The 14,015-nt window shown below is 46.5% G+C and overlaps 1 protein-coding gene across 2 annotated transcripts in view; it reads right to left on the bottom strand.

Moving 5' to 3' along the window:
* Abca1 (ATP binding cassette subfamily A member 1) overlaps nucleotides 1-14,015 on the bottom strand; it is a 117,878-nt gene that overhangs the window by 96,306 nt on the left and 7,557 nt on the right. For both annotated transcript variants that reach the window (XM_048420688.3, XM_048420689.3), the window contains exon 2: nucleotides 4,007-4,172. In XM_048420688.3, the coding sequence (XP_048276645.3) occupies nucleotides 4,007-4,072 (66 nt within the window). In that variant the 5' untranslated portion in view covers nucleotides 4,073-4,172. The remainder of the gene's footprint in view (nucleotides 1-4,006; nucleotides 4,173-14,015) is intronic.

The raw sequence follows: 14,015 nt of genomic DNA, 5'->3' as shown, positions 1-14,015 counted from the left end.
CCACTTGACTCCTGACACGGATGCTGTAATGATATTTTCAGTTGCGTGCTGGTACGTGTCACGTCCTCTTCCCTCGATAAACTCTAGCCTCCATGCGGCCACATATAGATAGAGCCTGTCTAGTTTATCACTGCATATCCCAGCAGCAACGGATGCTCAGCAAACACTTGTCTAAGCAAAACAATGAGTAACAACTTGTTCTAGTTTACACCATCTATGGAACAGAAAACCAAAGCTCTGGAGAAGCCACTGAGGCACGGGGCTGTCCAAGCTAGGATCAGAACCATGACCACGGTTCCTGAGCCAGGACTAAAGGCAGAGAAGAAATGTCCTTGGCACAGGAAACAGGAAAGGGAAATGAAGCTCACACACACTCTGGGACCTTCTCTAAGAGCGGTGCAGGAAAGAAGAGTTCTAATTGTTTTCCTGTTTATTCCCTTTCTCAGGAGACTGTCCAATAGTAGTACTTTAATTGATTGAAAAGTTAGAATATGCTGTTTCTCTTAAAGGCAAAAAAGTACATTTGGCCACTTCACTTTGCTCCCTGTTTCAGGAAAACCTTGGCCTCTGGATCAAGCACAAAGCCAGAGGAAGAGCCTGAGGTCCACCCCCCTTCCTGTCCCTGTTTGCACAGAATAACTGCTGCCCACACAAGCTGACTGGCACTTTGGACCCAAACTGAGCTTTGTACCCTTTTGCAACTCAATCCAATTCTTTGCCCAATAGAAACACTGGAAAGCTAACTCTGGTGGACGGTCCCCATGAGTGTGCACAATGCAAGGACGGAAAGGGGTCCACAGCAGTCATCTGCAAACAGAGACACAAGGCCAAAGCTGCCTTTAGCTGGGATTGCACTGGGGTTCATTGCTCAGCTCCAGGCCTTCCCATCATCCTTCTATTCCTCCTGGATGCTCCAAGACTTTCAAACATCAGACCAGTAACCACACTTACCACTCATCAGGCAAATTCTTATGCATGTCATAAGGGCCAGGCTCTGCCCTGGCCCGGACCCATGGGTATGGATGCTCTCAGGAATAGGGGAACATGCAATGAATTTTCAAACATTGTGGCTATCAAGGGGCTTCGAACTGTCGACTCTTTATAACGGGCAGTACAGTTAGTTCTAACTCTCTGAGTAAGAAAGTGGTACCAAAGGCCCACACTGTTCCTATCCCTAAACAACATAATCAGGGAGACTAGACAGTAGCTACATACAGTCATTGCTGAGGCTAAACAAAAGCCTGCTTTAAAAGGTCCAGCCTGTCGGGACACCAGAAAATGGGTTCTGGTGTTACCTTCAGAGCTGACTCTGCATCCATCCAAGTCCCAGCTCCCTCCACTGGACAAGAGGCCAGCCAGATCTTGGCACCTGCTCTGCTCATTAAGTATTTGTGACTTGAAATCACCTGCTTTTCTTGAAATTAGCAAGGGTGATGACTGAGAGAAGCTGGTAGGCAGCAGTGTAGTATCTTACAAAGGCCATCTGTGGAGGGCTGTGTCCGTACTTCTCATGTTAGCAGGAACTCTTCCTGAAATCGCCTCAGATTAAACCTGCCGATCTCTCTAAACCTAATCCTTTTAAACGCATAAACAGCACGGAACAAGAAGCAACAAGCTCTACTCCAGCGAAGACAGGCTCAGGGTAGCTGACACACATCTTGTGTTCCTGGACAGTGTGCTTCTGACTCCTGCCTGCCTGGGCACAGAAACCCATCCCCTGCCACGTCTCCTTCCCCCAAACTAGGCGCTGCTATGCAGCTGCAGAGGATAGGGAAGAGGGAAGAACAGTCACTGAGAACTGGAGTAAGAAGGGCTCAGCCTCTGGCCCCAGATCGGCTTCCGCTTGATGGATCTTGAGGAGCTCTTCCCCCACTTTGTGCCTCAGTTTCTCTCTATATATGTCAAGTCTGATGTCTGGAACAGGTCTCCCCTCGAGAGTCACTTTTCACTAGTAAAGTGACGTTTCTTTCTGTGACTTGCTAACAATAACAGGCACATCAAGGCAGGGACAATTCGCTACCAGGTAGGAAACCGACATACAGAGGAAAGGCAGCACTGTGGGGTCAAAGCATAAGAGCAAATGTAACAGACTTAGGGCCGTCAGGACCGGGGAATAACTGCGAGGTGCAGGAGTCAGGCAAGATGGAAGTCAGAAATGGCAAGATGTTTTGACAGAGAATTTTTTTTAATGATACCATTGAAAGTATGGCGGTGCACACCTGGAATCCCAGCACTCCAGAGGCAGACCCAGGAGGATCAGGAGTTCAAAGGCACACTTCGTGCCTAGCTCACAGAAGCACCTTCCAATTGTCTTCTTTTAGTATATTAATATAATCATGTACATTCAATTTTGCTATTATTACTTCCAATAAGAAAAGACAAATAGATTCTACTCATGGGCCTCTCCCTTGTGACCTTGACTCAAGTTCCCCATTGTAACATGAAAAGTTGAACAAAAACTTTTCTAAAACTGGAAGTCTCTCTAGTGTGTGTGTATGTGTGTGTATACACACGCACACACACACGCATGTGTGTGGTTTCACATGAGCATCTGAAGGATTATACTTGGGTTCTCCATGAAGATTTTGAATTTTTTTGTGTTTCCACTTCAACGATAGTCTGAACAAATCCTGGCACACCTATCTGGATTTAGCATCCTGGCACACCTATCTGGATTTAGCTACTTCAGTATAAGTTCTGGCACAAGCCTTCAAAGCTGGGGTTTGTATCAGTGTGTGTAACTGGATGATTGTGTTGGCAGGCTGCTGATGGGGAAGCCAAACAGTATTAATAGACGCTGCCCAAAAACAACGATGAGGAATTAAATTATTAGCACAGAGTAATAAAGACTGGCCAAATTCAAGATGAGCAGCATTGCATCATCCATCCCCATATTTCACATGGCAACTCATAATTTGGATTTCAGCTAAACAAAGCCGGTTTTCTTACCATACTTAAGGTGATATAAATTTGAATTGCAATGTTATTGTTTTCAATTTTGTTTGCATTTGATTTGTAAATCTATATGGGAACTATGATTCTCTCATCAGGGTTTAAATCGATTTTTAATTACATAATTAAGTCACTTTATTAAAAAAACATTAGTAAACAAAAGGACACCTTGGTATGTTTGTTCTCTTTTTTTTAAAAAAAAAGGTCTTCAAGTAACACGGAATAGTCTACTTGGAAAAACACTGAATAAATTCTCTTCACCATAGGCCTTTGAATTTCAGAAGATTATTTTGGTTACGGGCAGGTTGGACATCCTTAAGATACTCAAGTGGGGATGCAGGCTTGGGATCCAAGACAAGCACACTACAGGAAACAGGTTTAGAAGTGAGTTACAGAGACAGGTAGCTAAGTCCAGAGAGCTGGATAAGATTAGGGGAAAGAATGGTGGGAGATAAAGGCACTGCAGGGAAGGCTGACCTAAGCTTTGGGGAGCTCGCCTTGCCCAACAGCCTCACATTCCTCCATGGAAAAACGACATTCACCCGTGAGGTAATGGCGGCCCACATGGGAAGTGTGTGGCTTAGATACCACCATAGAAATGACAAATCTCAGTGACTCTAATCTTCCGGGCTACTTTCACAGCTGAGGGAGGCAGTCGAGACTAATGCTGAGGTCACCAGGCACATCGCAAAGGCAGCTTCAATACCTCACTTCACAGAAACACTGGGAGTCACAAGGCTTGTGGGTGCCTCCAGGCAGCGACCAGAACTTCAGTGAACAGAAACAATAGGGTGATCGGGGGTCATTATCTGCCAGGTGGCAGAGGTCCGAACTCATGCCCAGGAACCAACAGAAACCCAAGCTAATGGTTCTGTCTGACTGAACACCTTCCACCATGCTAAGCCATGGCAGCACATCATAGTCACACAGTCCTGTGCCCACATGTGCCAGACTCATTCAAGAACCACCATGGGAAGACCCTCCCTCCTCCAACTCCCAGTCCAGGCCCTGTGGAGAAAGCACAGAAGCAGCTCACAGAGAAACCCATGCTTACTGTTTGTCGTCTTCGGAACGTCAGGTTCTTCCACAGCAGCAACCTTAACTGAGGCCAACAAGCCATGTTACCTCTGCTGGCACCCAGAGCGACCTGTGCATGTGGCTCGAGAGCCCTGGAGGAAGTGGCCAGCGCGCGCAGCAGTGACGCTGTGGCTGGTCATTAACTGGAAGATAAAGCAGGAGGAAAGAGATGTCAGTCACGGCTTTGAAGCCCTATGCGTAGGAGAGTTGTGGCTCCAGCCCTCTCACCAGACACCTCTAACGTCTAAAACTATGCTCGAGCTCCTCGTCCAAGGGTCACGAGTTAGGCTAGACAGCTAACCTAACCTCCAGGATCCTAACAGACAGAGCTTCCGGGAGGCTTATTGGCTAGAGTCTGGGAGCTAGAGGCAATGATCTTTATCACGTGAATGTCTGGGACAATCAATATAGTAAAAATGGCAATTCTACCGAAAGCAATTTATAGATTCAATGCAATCCCCATCAAAATCCCAACAAAATTTTTCATAGACCTTGAGAGAACAATAATCAACTTTATATGAAAAAAAAAAACACAAAAAACCAGGATAGCCAAAACAATCCTATACAATAAAAGTACTTCCAGAGGCATTACCATCCCTGACTTCAAACTCTATTACAAAGCTACAGTAATGAAAACAGCTTGGTATTGGCACAAAAACAGGGATGTTGACCAATGGAATCGAATCGAAGACCCAGATATTAATCCACAACCTATGAACACCTGATTTTCGACAAAGGAGCTAAAATTATACAATGGAAGAAAGAAAGCATCTTTAACAAATGGTGCTGGCATAACTGGATGTCAATCTATAGAAGAATGAAAGTAGATCCATTTCTATCACCATGCACAAAACTCAAGTCCAAATGGATTAAAGACCTCAATATTAATCTGACCACACTGAATCTGATAGAAGAGAAAGTAGGAAGTAGTCTACAACACATGGGCACAGGAGACCTCTTTCTATGTAGAACCCCAGTAGCACAGACAATAAGAGCAACAATTAATAAATGGGACCTCCTGAAACTGAGAAGCTTCTGTAAAGCAAAGGACACTGTCAGTAAGACAAAAAGGCAACCTACTGACTGGGAGAAGATCTTCACCAACCCCACATCAGACAAAGGTCTGATCTCCAAAATATATAAAGAACTCAAGAAACTAGACTTTAAAATGCTAATTAACCCAATTTAAAAAATGGGGCACTGAACCGAACAGAGAATTTTCAACCGAAGAAGTTCAAATGCCCAAAAGACATTTAAGGTCATGCTCAACCTCCTTAGCAATCAGGGAAATACAAATTAAAACAACTCTGAGATACCATCTTACACCTGTCAGAATGGCTAAAATCAAAAACACCAATGAGAGCCTTTGCTGGAGAGGAGGTGGAGTGAGGGGAACACTCATCCATTGTTGGAAAGAATGCAAACTTGTGCAACCTTTTTGGAAATCAGTGTGGCGGTTTCTCAGGAAACTGGGAGTCAACCTACCTCAGGACCCAGCAATTCCACTCTTGGGAATATATCCAAGAGATGCCCAATCATACTACAAAAGCATTTGTTCAACTATGTTCATAGCAGCATTATTTGTAATAGCCAGAACCTGGAAACAACCTAGGTGCCCCTCAACAGAAGAATGGATAAAGAAGATATGGCACATATACACTTTAGAGTTCTACTCAGTGGTAAAAAACAATGACATCTTGAATTTTGTATGCAAAGGGATGGAAATAGAAAACACTTTACTGAGTGAGGTAACCCCAACCCAAAAAGAGGACTATGGCATGTACTCACTCATAATTGGATTCTAGCCATAAATAAAGGACATTGAGCCTATAATTTGTGATTTTAGAGAAGCTAAATAAGAAGGTGAACCTAAAGAAAAACATTTAGTTATCCTCCTGTATATTGGAAGTTGACAAAATTGCCAGGCAGGGATTGGGAGCATGGGGGTGGGGTGAGGTCAGGATAAGGGGAGATGGGGAGAGAGAAGGGAGAAGGGGAGGATGGGGAGAGCTTGAGGAAATGGGATGGTTGAGATGAAGAAGGGGTGGATGTGGGAGCAGGGAAGTATATATCTTAATTAAGGGAGCCATTTTAGGGTTGGCAAGAGACTTGACTCTAGAGGGGCTCCCAGGTGTCCAAGGAGATGTTCCCAGCTTGTTCCTTGAACAGCAGAGGAAAGGGTGCCTGAACTGGCCTTCTCCTATAGCCACACTAATGAATATCTTGCATATTACCCTAGAACCTTCATCTGGTGATGGATGGAGATAGAGACAGAGACCCACATTGGAGCACTGGACTGAGCTCCCAAGGTCCTAATGAGGAGCAGAAGGAGGGAGAACACGAGCAAGGAAGTCAGGACCGCGAGGGGTGTGTTCACCCACTGAGACGGTAGGACAGATCTAATGGGAGATCACCAAGGCCAGTTGGAATGGGACTGATGGAGCATGTGATCAAACCGGACTCTCTGAATGTGGCTGACAGTGGAGGCTGACTGAGAAGCCAAGGACAATGGCGCTGGGCTTTGATTCTACTGCATGGATGGGCTTTGTGGGAGCCTTGTCTGTTTGGATGCTCACCTTCCTGGACCTAGGGGGAACGGGGAGGACCTTGGACTTCCGATAGGGTAGGGAACCCTGACTGCTCTTTGGCCTGGAGAATGAGGAGGAGGAGAAGTGGGGGGAGGGGAGGGGAGGGAAGTGGGAGGAAGGGAGGAGGTGGAAATTTTTAATAAAAATTAATAAATAAATCTAAAAAAAAGAATGACTTGAGAGAGCAACTATCACCAGCCACAAGAGAGGTCAGAAAGGGCATCCTGGAGTTGCAGAGGCCTGTCTCCTTCCCTATGAACAAATATAGCCTACGAGGCAATGTTAGCAGCGTTTACAAATCCTCCCTCAAGCCTGCAGTGACTTATGCTGTTTCCTAGCATGTACTACAGGCAGTGTTTTCATCCGGGCACAAAGCTGGGTCCTTCAAGTGACAAATGGCATCATTAGCCTGGCAGCTTCCCCAGGTGGGAAGCCGAGGATTGTCTTAGATGATCCTGAGTAAGCACCCAAGAAATGCCACCAACACCTGGCTCCCGGGTGGTAAGGGTAAGTCTGGTGTTGTGTCTCTGAGGAAAGAAACCAGGATCCCACGGAGAAGAGAGCCTGCCGAGGGCAGAGCTCAGCATGGTATCTGTGAAAATGGCAGGCTCACATGGAGGGGACATACGCAGCACACTTGTGGCCATGCCCCACCTACACCTGAACACCTGCCACTTCTCAAGTGTCACAGAGGTCTCCCTGGAGGGCCGTTTCACCATACTAAGGATTTTCATGGACAGGCAAGTCGTACGACAGTCTGTGTGTCCTAGCAACTCACCACCCAGCTGTAGTTATTTAATGCGGGGAAGGGAAACAATTTAAGCTAAGGATGAGATGGAAACGGACTCGTGCCAGAAGGAAGAGGAGAACACAGGTTATGAAAGGTGGGGTCTGCTAAGAGTTGGTAGTCATAAGCCATAAGCAGAAACCATTATTAGGAAATGACAATGACTGTGGCTTCTAGTGCCCTTCTAGCGGGAAAAGGTGGGAAATCAGGCATAAAGTACTAAGAATACAAGAACCACTCCTGGAGACAACCAAAAACTTCACTCTAAACCCATGATCTTAATCGATGCAAAGGAGGTTTCTGATAGCATTTCATAGTTCCCTAATACACAAGGACTCAGATTAAAAATTTTTTAGGAAAAAAAAACAACAACAAAAAGATAGTTGGATAAACCACTGTTCCAGAAAAATAGATGCCCTATAACGGTTAATTCTAATTTGTTTATTAGTGATACAATACATCAGAAACTCTCAAGTAGTTAAACCTTAAAGCCTTCTTTAGTGCTGTTCAGCGAACCCAAGAAGGACACAGACTACCCACAGTGCCTCACTGCAAAAAGAAGCCAACTTAGGCCAGTACCAAGAAGAAGCCCAAGCCAGTACCAGTTGGCTTGCAGTTCCCTGATGAAACAGGCCAACTGGACTCACAGCACTGACAGGCCAACGACCAAATTATCTTTAAGTGGCACTGAAAATACTGAAGTAAGAATTAACTGGATTTTTCTCCTCTTGAAGCCGCTCTCCAGGAATCACACAGTAGACTTACAGGATACAGGAACTTTCCTCAGAGCCCACTGTAGAACAGAGGAAAGGCTGGAACACAGTCCACTGACACAAAAGGAAAACTAACCTCCAGAAAGACCCCGGTAAGCACTAGCCCCCATGTGCCCACTGTGTCCATGGGACAAGACCTATGCTCTCTGAGCACCAAGTTCCTTGTTCTAACAAGAAGACACTGGCATCTACCTTCTATGGTATTCTGAGCATTAAAGGAGGTGATAGAGACCAGTTCAGAATGCAGTACAAGGGGTAAGACAGAGGACCAAGAAACTCCGGGTCTCATCTGTGGAACTCACACACTGTGGAAGTTCGAATGTAATTGACCTCCATAATCTCATAGGGAGTGGCGCTATTAGGGAGGTGTGGCTTTGTTGGAGGAAGTGTGTCACTATGGGGACAGGCTTTGAGGTTTCCTATGCTCAGGATACCGTCCAGTGTTCAGCTGACTTCCTGTTAGCTAAGATGTAAGATGCAACCAGCACCATGCTTGCTTGCGCTCGGCTATGCTTCCCATCATGACGATAATGGACTGAACCTCTGAAGCTGTAAGCGGACCTCCTCAATTCAATGTTTTCTTTGTAAGAGTTGCCGTGGCCATGGTGTCTCTTCACAGCCATAAAAACACAAACTAAGACATTCCCATTCTTGTTTTTCCTGGTACCTTCCAGCAGAGAAATGGTTGTATCTTATCCAAAGAGGACATCCTGTTATTTCTAGTATCTGGAAAGGTAGGGGTGAGCAGAGTAGGAAAGACAAGCTCTCAAGAGCTTAGCATTGGTCTGTGGGGCCACATCCCTGTCTGGAATTGTTTCCTGACCCCTGAGCAGAGATGTTTAGAGAACAAGAAGAGAAAGCACTGTCCTACAAAGTGCCCGTGAGATCAGATCAGGAAAAGCAGTTTTCTTGGAGACCATTTTCCTAGAAGTTGAGTTTCTGAGTCTCTGAGGCCAGTTTCGGATTCTGGGCTCCCCAGGGACACAGCATGGATGTCATGAGACCAGAGGAAAAGTTCCCGTCAGGCTGTACAATATGCAAACAGGGACATTCCAGTCCAGTCCCTGCTGCCCACCTCAGCACCTCCCGGGCAGCTGCAGAATTCTCACCCACACCTTGATCTCAGCACACAGAGATCAATGCTGAGGGCAACTTGACCCAAAGGTGGGGGGAGGGGCAATGCCTAAGCCCTTCTGTCCCAGTAACAAAAGTCAGAAGCCAAAGGGACATTTCCACATCAATTTTCCAAGGAAGTAAACAAATCACACACACACACAAAAAGGCAATCGTGTACACTGGATTTCCCAATGTTTCAAAGCATAACACACTCGCTCCTGCTCCTACACGGGTTTTCAGACAGTGGCTGCAAAGGATTCCCACCTCAAAATCTTTGCCACGCGATAGGCCATGCTCATCCTGATCCGGCATGCCCACAGTAGCAACTCCAGCTGGTCTCCTTAGTTCCAGGCTCGTCCCAATCTCCCACCTCTGATACGGAGAACCCAAAGTGTTTTGGCTGAACCAAGTATTTAAAAATGGCACTTGCTCACCCTTCACCTGCTTCCCACCACCCTGGATGAGGTCTTCACCGAGGTTTACTCTACCTCCCTGGTGGGCCTCCGGCAACCGTCCCCTGCCCTGGCTCACTTGACAAGGCCCCTGGAACAGGCCCCTCACAGGCTAGGAACGTGAGGCCCTCTCTCCTATACCTAGGACTTCACCCATGTGCTCCTTTGCCCCAAACACGTGCTCTAGCACTGTGAGCCTGCCTATTTCCTCCACAGTTGCTACTAGCAACTCAGGAATCCTTCCTGCTCGTTCCTGTTTCTCTCTCCCCACACCCGAATGAGAAGGTTGTCTGCAGTGTTTTCTCTTGCAGGGTCTGTGCCCTTCTAGCTCAGGACAGGGGTATTCCTGGGCCTTCATCTCTGTTCTCTCCAGGGTGCAAATAAAGCAGTACTGGCTTGTTGGGAGTACTCAGGGGACATGGCCTCAATTCATTTTTTCTTAAAGATGGCCATGAGGAACAGGGTCTCAGAATCTGAAGGTGGTGGTTCTGGGGCCTGTGGTAATTGATTGCTCAAGCTTGATTAACTCATTCAGGCAAACTGTCCCCAGAGAGGGAGCTCTGCCTTCAGCTGCTTCCATGGCATACTCCAAGTCACCAAGGTGGCTCCTCAGGCATTCTGGGAGGCATAAGTGAACCTAGGTCTACTTTGCATAAATGTCAGGTTTAGCTAAGAACCACACAGACCCTGCAAGACCACTGGGGTCACGGAACTGGCTTTTTGCCAAGCTCTGTGCTCAGGGCTTTGGAGCAATCTCTCCGGTACTCAGCATTAGTCCCACGTATTAATCTGGCAATTTCCACGCCCCAACCCTGATTTGTGCAAGATGGATCTGGACAAAGGGACTGCTCTAACCTTTCGCTAATTTGTGTAGCAATCTTCACTTGAAACGCTCCTGGCATTTCAAAGATTTTAGAGCCCACAGGATACAAAAATCTGCTAAAACATAACCTTCCTAAATACGCAAAGATGCTTACATCATTACTTGTAGGAAAATGCGAATTAAAAACACAATGAGAAACCACTAAACTTAAAAGCACGAGCAAGTGTGTGAAGTAATCAAACTCAATTACAGGAACAAATTACGACTTCAGGAACAAAAGGTGCAAGCGCCATTTCGGAAAACTTTGGCAGTTTCTTGTAAAGTCCTGAAATGCATGAAACATTCAGTTCTGGAACGATCCAACCATCCCTCCCTAGGTATTTACCCAGAAGAAACACGCGCGCACGACCACACAAAGACACATATGAATGTTTACATGAGCCTCATGCAGAGAAGCCAGCTGAAAACAACCAAACGTCCATCAACAAGAAATAAAAATAGTAAGTCACCGGCACACGCAACAACACAGACAAATCTCAACCGCTGAACACTTAGAGAAATAACACAGCAGACACAGAAGACAACTACACACCACCTGACTTGACTTCTAAGACACTACGGAGCCAGACGTCGTGGCACTCGCCTTTAATCCCAGCACTCAAGGGCAGAGGCAGGCAGATCTCTGAGTTCGAGGCCAGTCTGGTCTACAGAGCTAGTTCCAGGACAATCAGGGCTACACAGAGAAACTCTTGTTTCAGAAAAGAAATAAAACAATTATTTTTTTTCCATTTATGGTAATAGGGAAACAAGACTGAACTCAGGTCACTGACTGCCAGGGGTTAGAGGTGACGAGGAGATAAGACCACAAAGGAGCCCGCACTACTCAATATTGGGAAAGTGGTTAAAGTTACACCATCGTGTACAACTGGGGAAAGTCCAACTGTACACTTTAAAGGAGTACATTGTACAGAATGTAAATCACACATCAATAAACCCATCACCAGACAGCCTTTCGATTATAGTAACTAACATACCCCCACGGGTCCAACTCTGCCGTAGATGTAAGGACTGCATAGCACAGAGCCTGGTTATGGTAGGACCCCCTGAGAGGGAGGACTGTCAGTAAATATGCAACCATCACTTAGTAATTCTTCCAGACAACCTCAGCGGCAACTCTGCCGGGCTCCCATTAACCACAACAAATACCTGTGGACGCCTGTCTCATGTCATGTGCTACTGCAGATCCTGACTGGCAGAGATCCTATTCTCAGGGTCCCTCTATTTTATCAGAGAAAGTGGGGAAAGGTGACACAGGAGGGAGGTCCCTGCTCATGAGGCGCCTTCTATCCGTCAACCTTCTGCTGCCCGCCACAGGTCACTGAAGCATCACCAAGCATTTTTTTGCTTTACTTTTTCCTAAAACAAACTGTAAAGACAGACAGACTCTATGACACTAGCAAAAGGAAACACACAGGAAGGAGAGAGAGGGAGGAAGGAAGGGAGGGAGGGAGGGAGGGACGGATGGACGGACAAACTTTATAGGAAACTTGGTAGGAAGGGAAAACGATAACGCTCATCACTTTGAACTCTGCTTATCACCCTTTCAGACCAGGACATTTTGACATTTTGAACTTGGCATGTGTACTTCAAAGAGAGATGAGACAAGAGCACTACCAGAAAGCAGAAGAAAGAAATGTAACGAATGGCAAGGCAGAAGAATTTACCCTCAGGTCGAAAGCCTTCCCAAGACCACTCTACCCTGAAGCAGTCCCTTGATGGAAAGGCGGAAGAGGAAGTGTGTGCGTGGTCACACTGTTACCAGAAAATACGGCTATATGGGAACAGAAGGCTGGGCCTTTCCTGTTCCTTCCTGCAAGCATACAACCGGACACCAGTGCTAGGCTGCATGAGAGGGAGTCATTCAGCCCATGCCTGCAATGCCTTAGCCAGTCAGTGCCGGTTTCCCAACAGCAGAAGTCCCCAAGCCGTAACCACAAGGGTCATGTCATGGGACTGAGAAGTCAGCTCTCTGGGACAGGAGAGCGGTGGGGGCTCCCAAGTCTGTGCTACATCTGATCTCTGTACTTGCAGACCGTATGCCTTTTAGGCACAACTTGGGATTTAGGAGACACCTCCATCCCATTCTCCTGCAACCTTACAGCCTGAGATGCTGAGGACCCCCAGAAGCAAATGACCGACCTACGCTTACGAGCTGGCAATCAGATGGCTCTTCAATCACCTTTTGGAGAACAGTCACATGCCTTTTCCCACTGCGCTGTTTCTCTTATGACTCTGTTTATTCTTCTGAAGGCATGCATTTCTTCTACCCATTGCATCCAAATAGCTCATAAACTCAGGATGCACACCCAGCAACCGATTTTCATTTTCAGGAAATAATGGTTATACGAGTTACTCTCCCAGACTGCCAATAAATAAATGAGTGTGCTTCTCTCTCTCTCTCTCTCTCTCTCTCTCTCTCTCTCTCTGTGTGTGTGTGTGTGTGTGTGTGTGTGTGTGTGTGTGTGTGTGTGTGTATGCTCGGCTTTTTAAAGACAGATTACCGCCACAGTTTGCAGAAATGAGATGCACAGTGAAATTTCTGACCCTAGCTGCAGGCATGTCTTAATACACCGTCTGCAGATTTCCTTTTCTTAGATGAGGTAAAATGAACAAAGAGAAACATCATATCTATGCTTTTCCATATCATGAAATGGTGAGGCAGTAAACCACAAAGCAGGAGGTAAGCCCAAATGTAGCAGATATGCAAAAAGGTGCAGAGCTTAACTGATTGCCTATTCATGAGATACTAAGGCAAAAAACAAGAAACACAGCTGAGGCTCAGGCCTCATCCCTGGAGAGTCGTGCAAGGTCCTGTAATATCGGGTAAGAAACCTGGAACCCCCACAGAGTGTGTGTGCTTTAGAAAAGGCCTGTTCTCCAATAGCCTCCCAGAGCCTATGTCTCTGGATCAGTAGCCATGTTCAGGGAGAAGCGTAATGAGGTTATTAAAGGCCAGGAGACCTGGCTTGCACAGGCTCGCTGCACCCGTGATTTAAGACCCGTCTTAAATCAAGGCTGCTGTGGAGTGGGAGGGATTGGTAGACAGCCTGTAATTTCTCCAGGGTGACCCACTAGTTTAACACATGCCCGAAGCTAAGCTGATTGCCTTGAAGTAGCTCTCCTGGCCTCCAGTCACTGACTCACTAGCCCTGAAGCCATCCTCCTCAGTGGTCCCCTCAATGCCACGCCCCTCCTGAGCCCTCCAACCATACCATAAACCTACAGCCCCACAAAACAGGTCTGAGTTAGGAGACCTACAGATGGACCACAAGCTGGCACTCGGCTATGCCAGAAATGATGTTGCCCCCAAAAGGTGATATTTTCACACTGAAATTTGTGAAAACAAAACGGGCAAGAGGTCTTCATGATTAAAAAGTCAACCCCCGA

Source organism: Myodes glareolus, chromosome 16 (assembly GCF_982192425.1).
Source record: "Myodes glareolus chromosome 16, mMyoGla1.1, whole genome shotgun sequence".
Lineage (NCBI taxonomy): Eukaryota > Metazoa > Chordata > Mammalia > Rodentia > Cricetidae > Myodes > Myodes glareolus.
The sequence above is the reverse complement of the archived record's forward strand: the minus strand, read 5'-3'. Positions and strand labels throughout refer to the sequence as shown.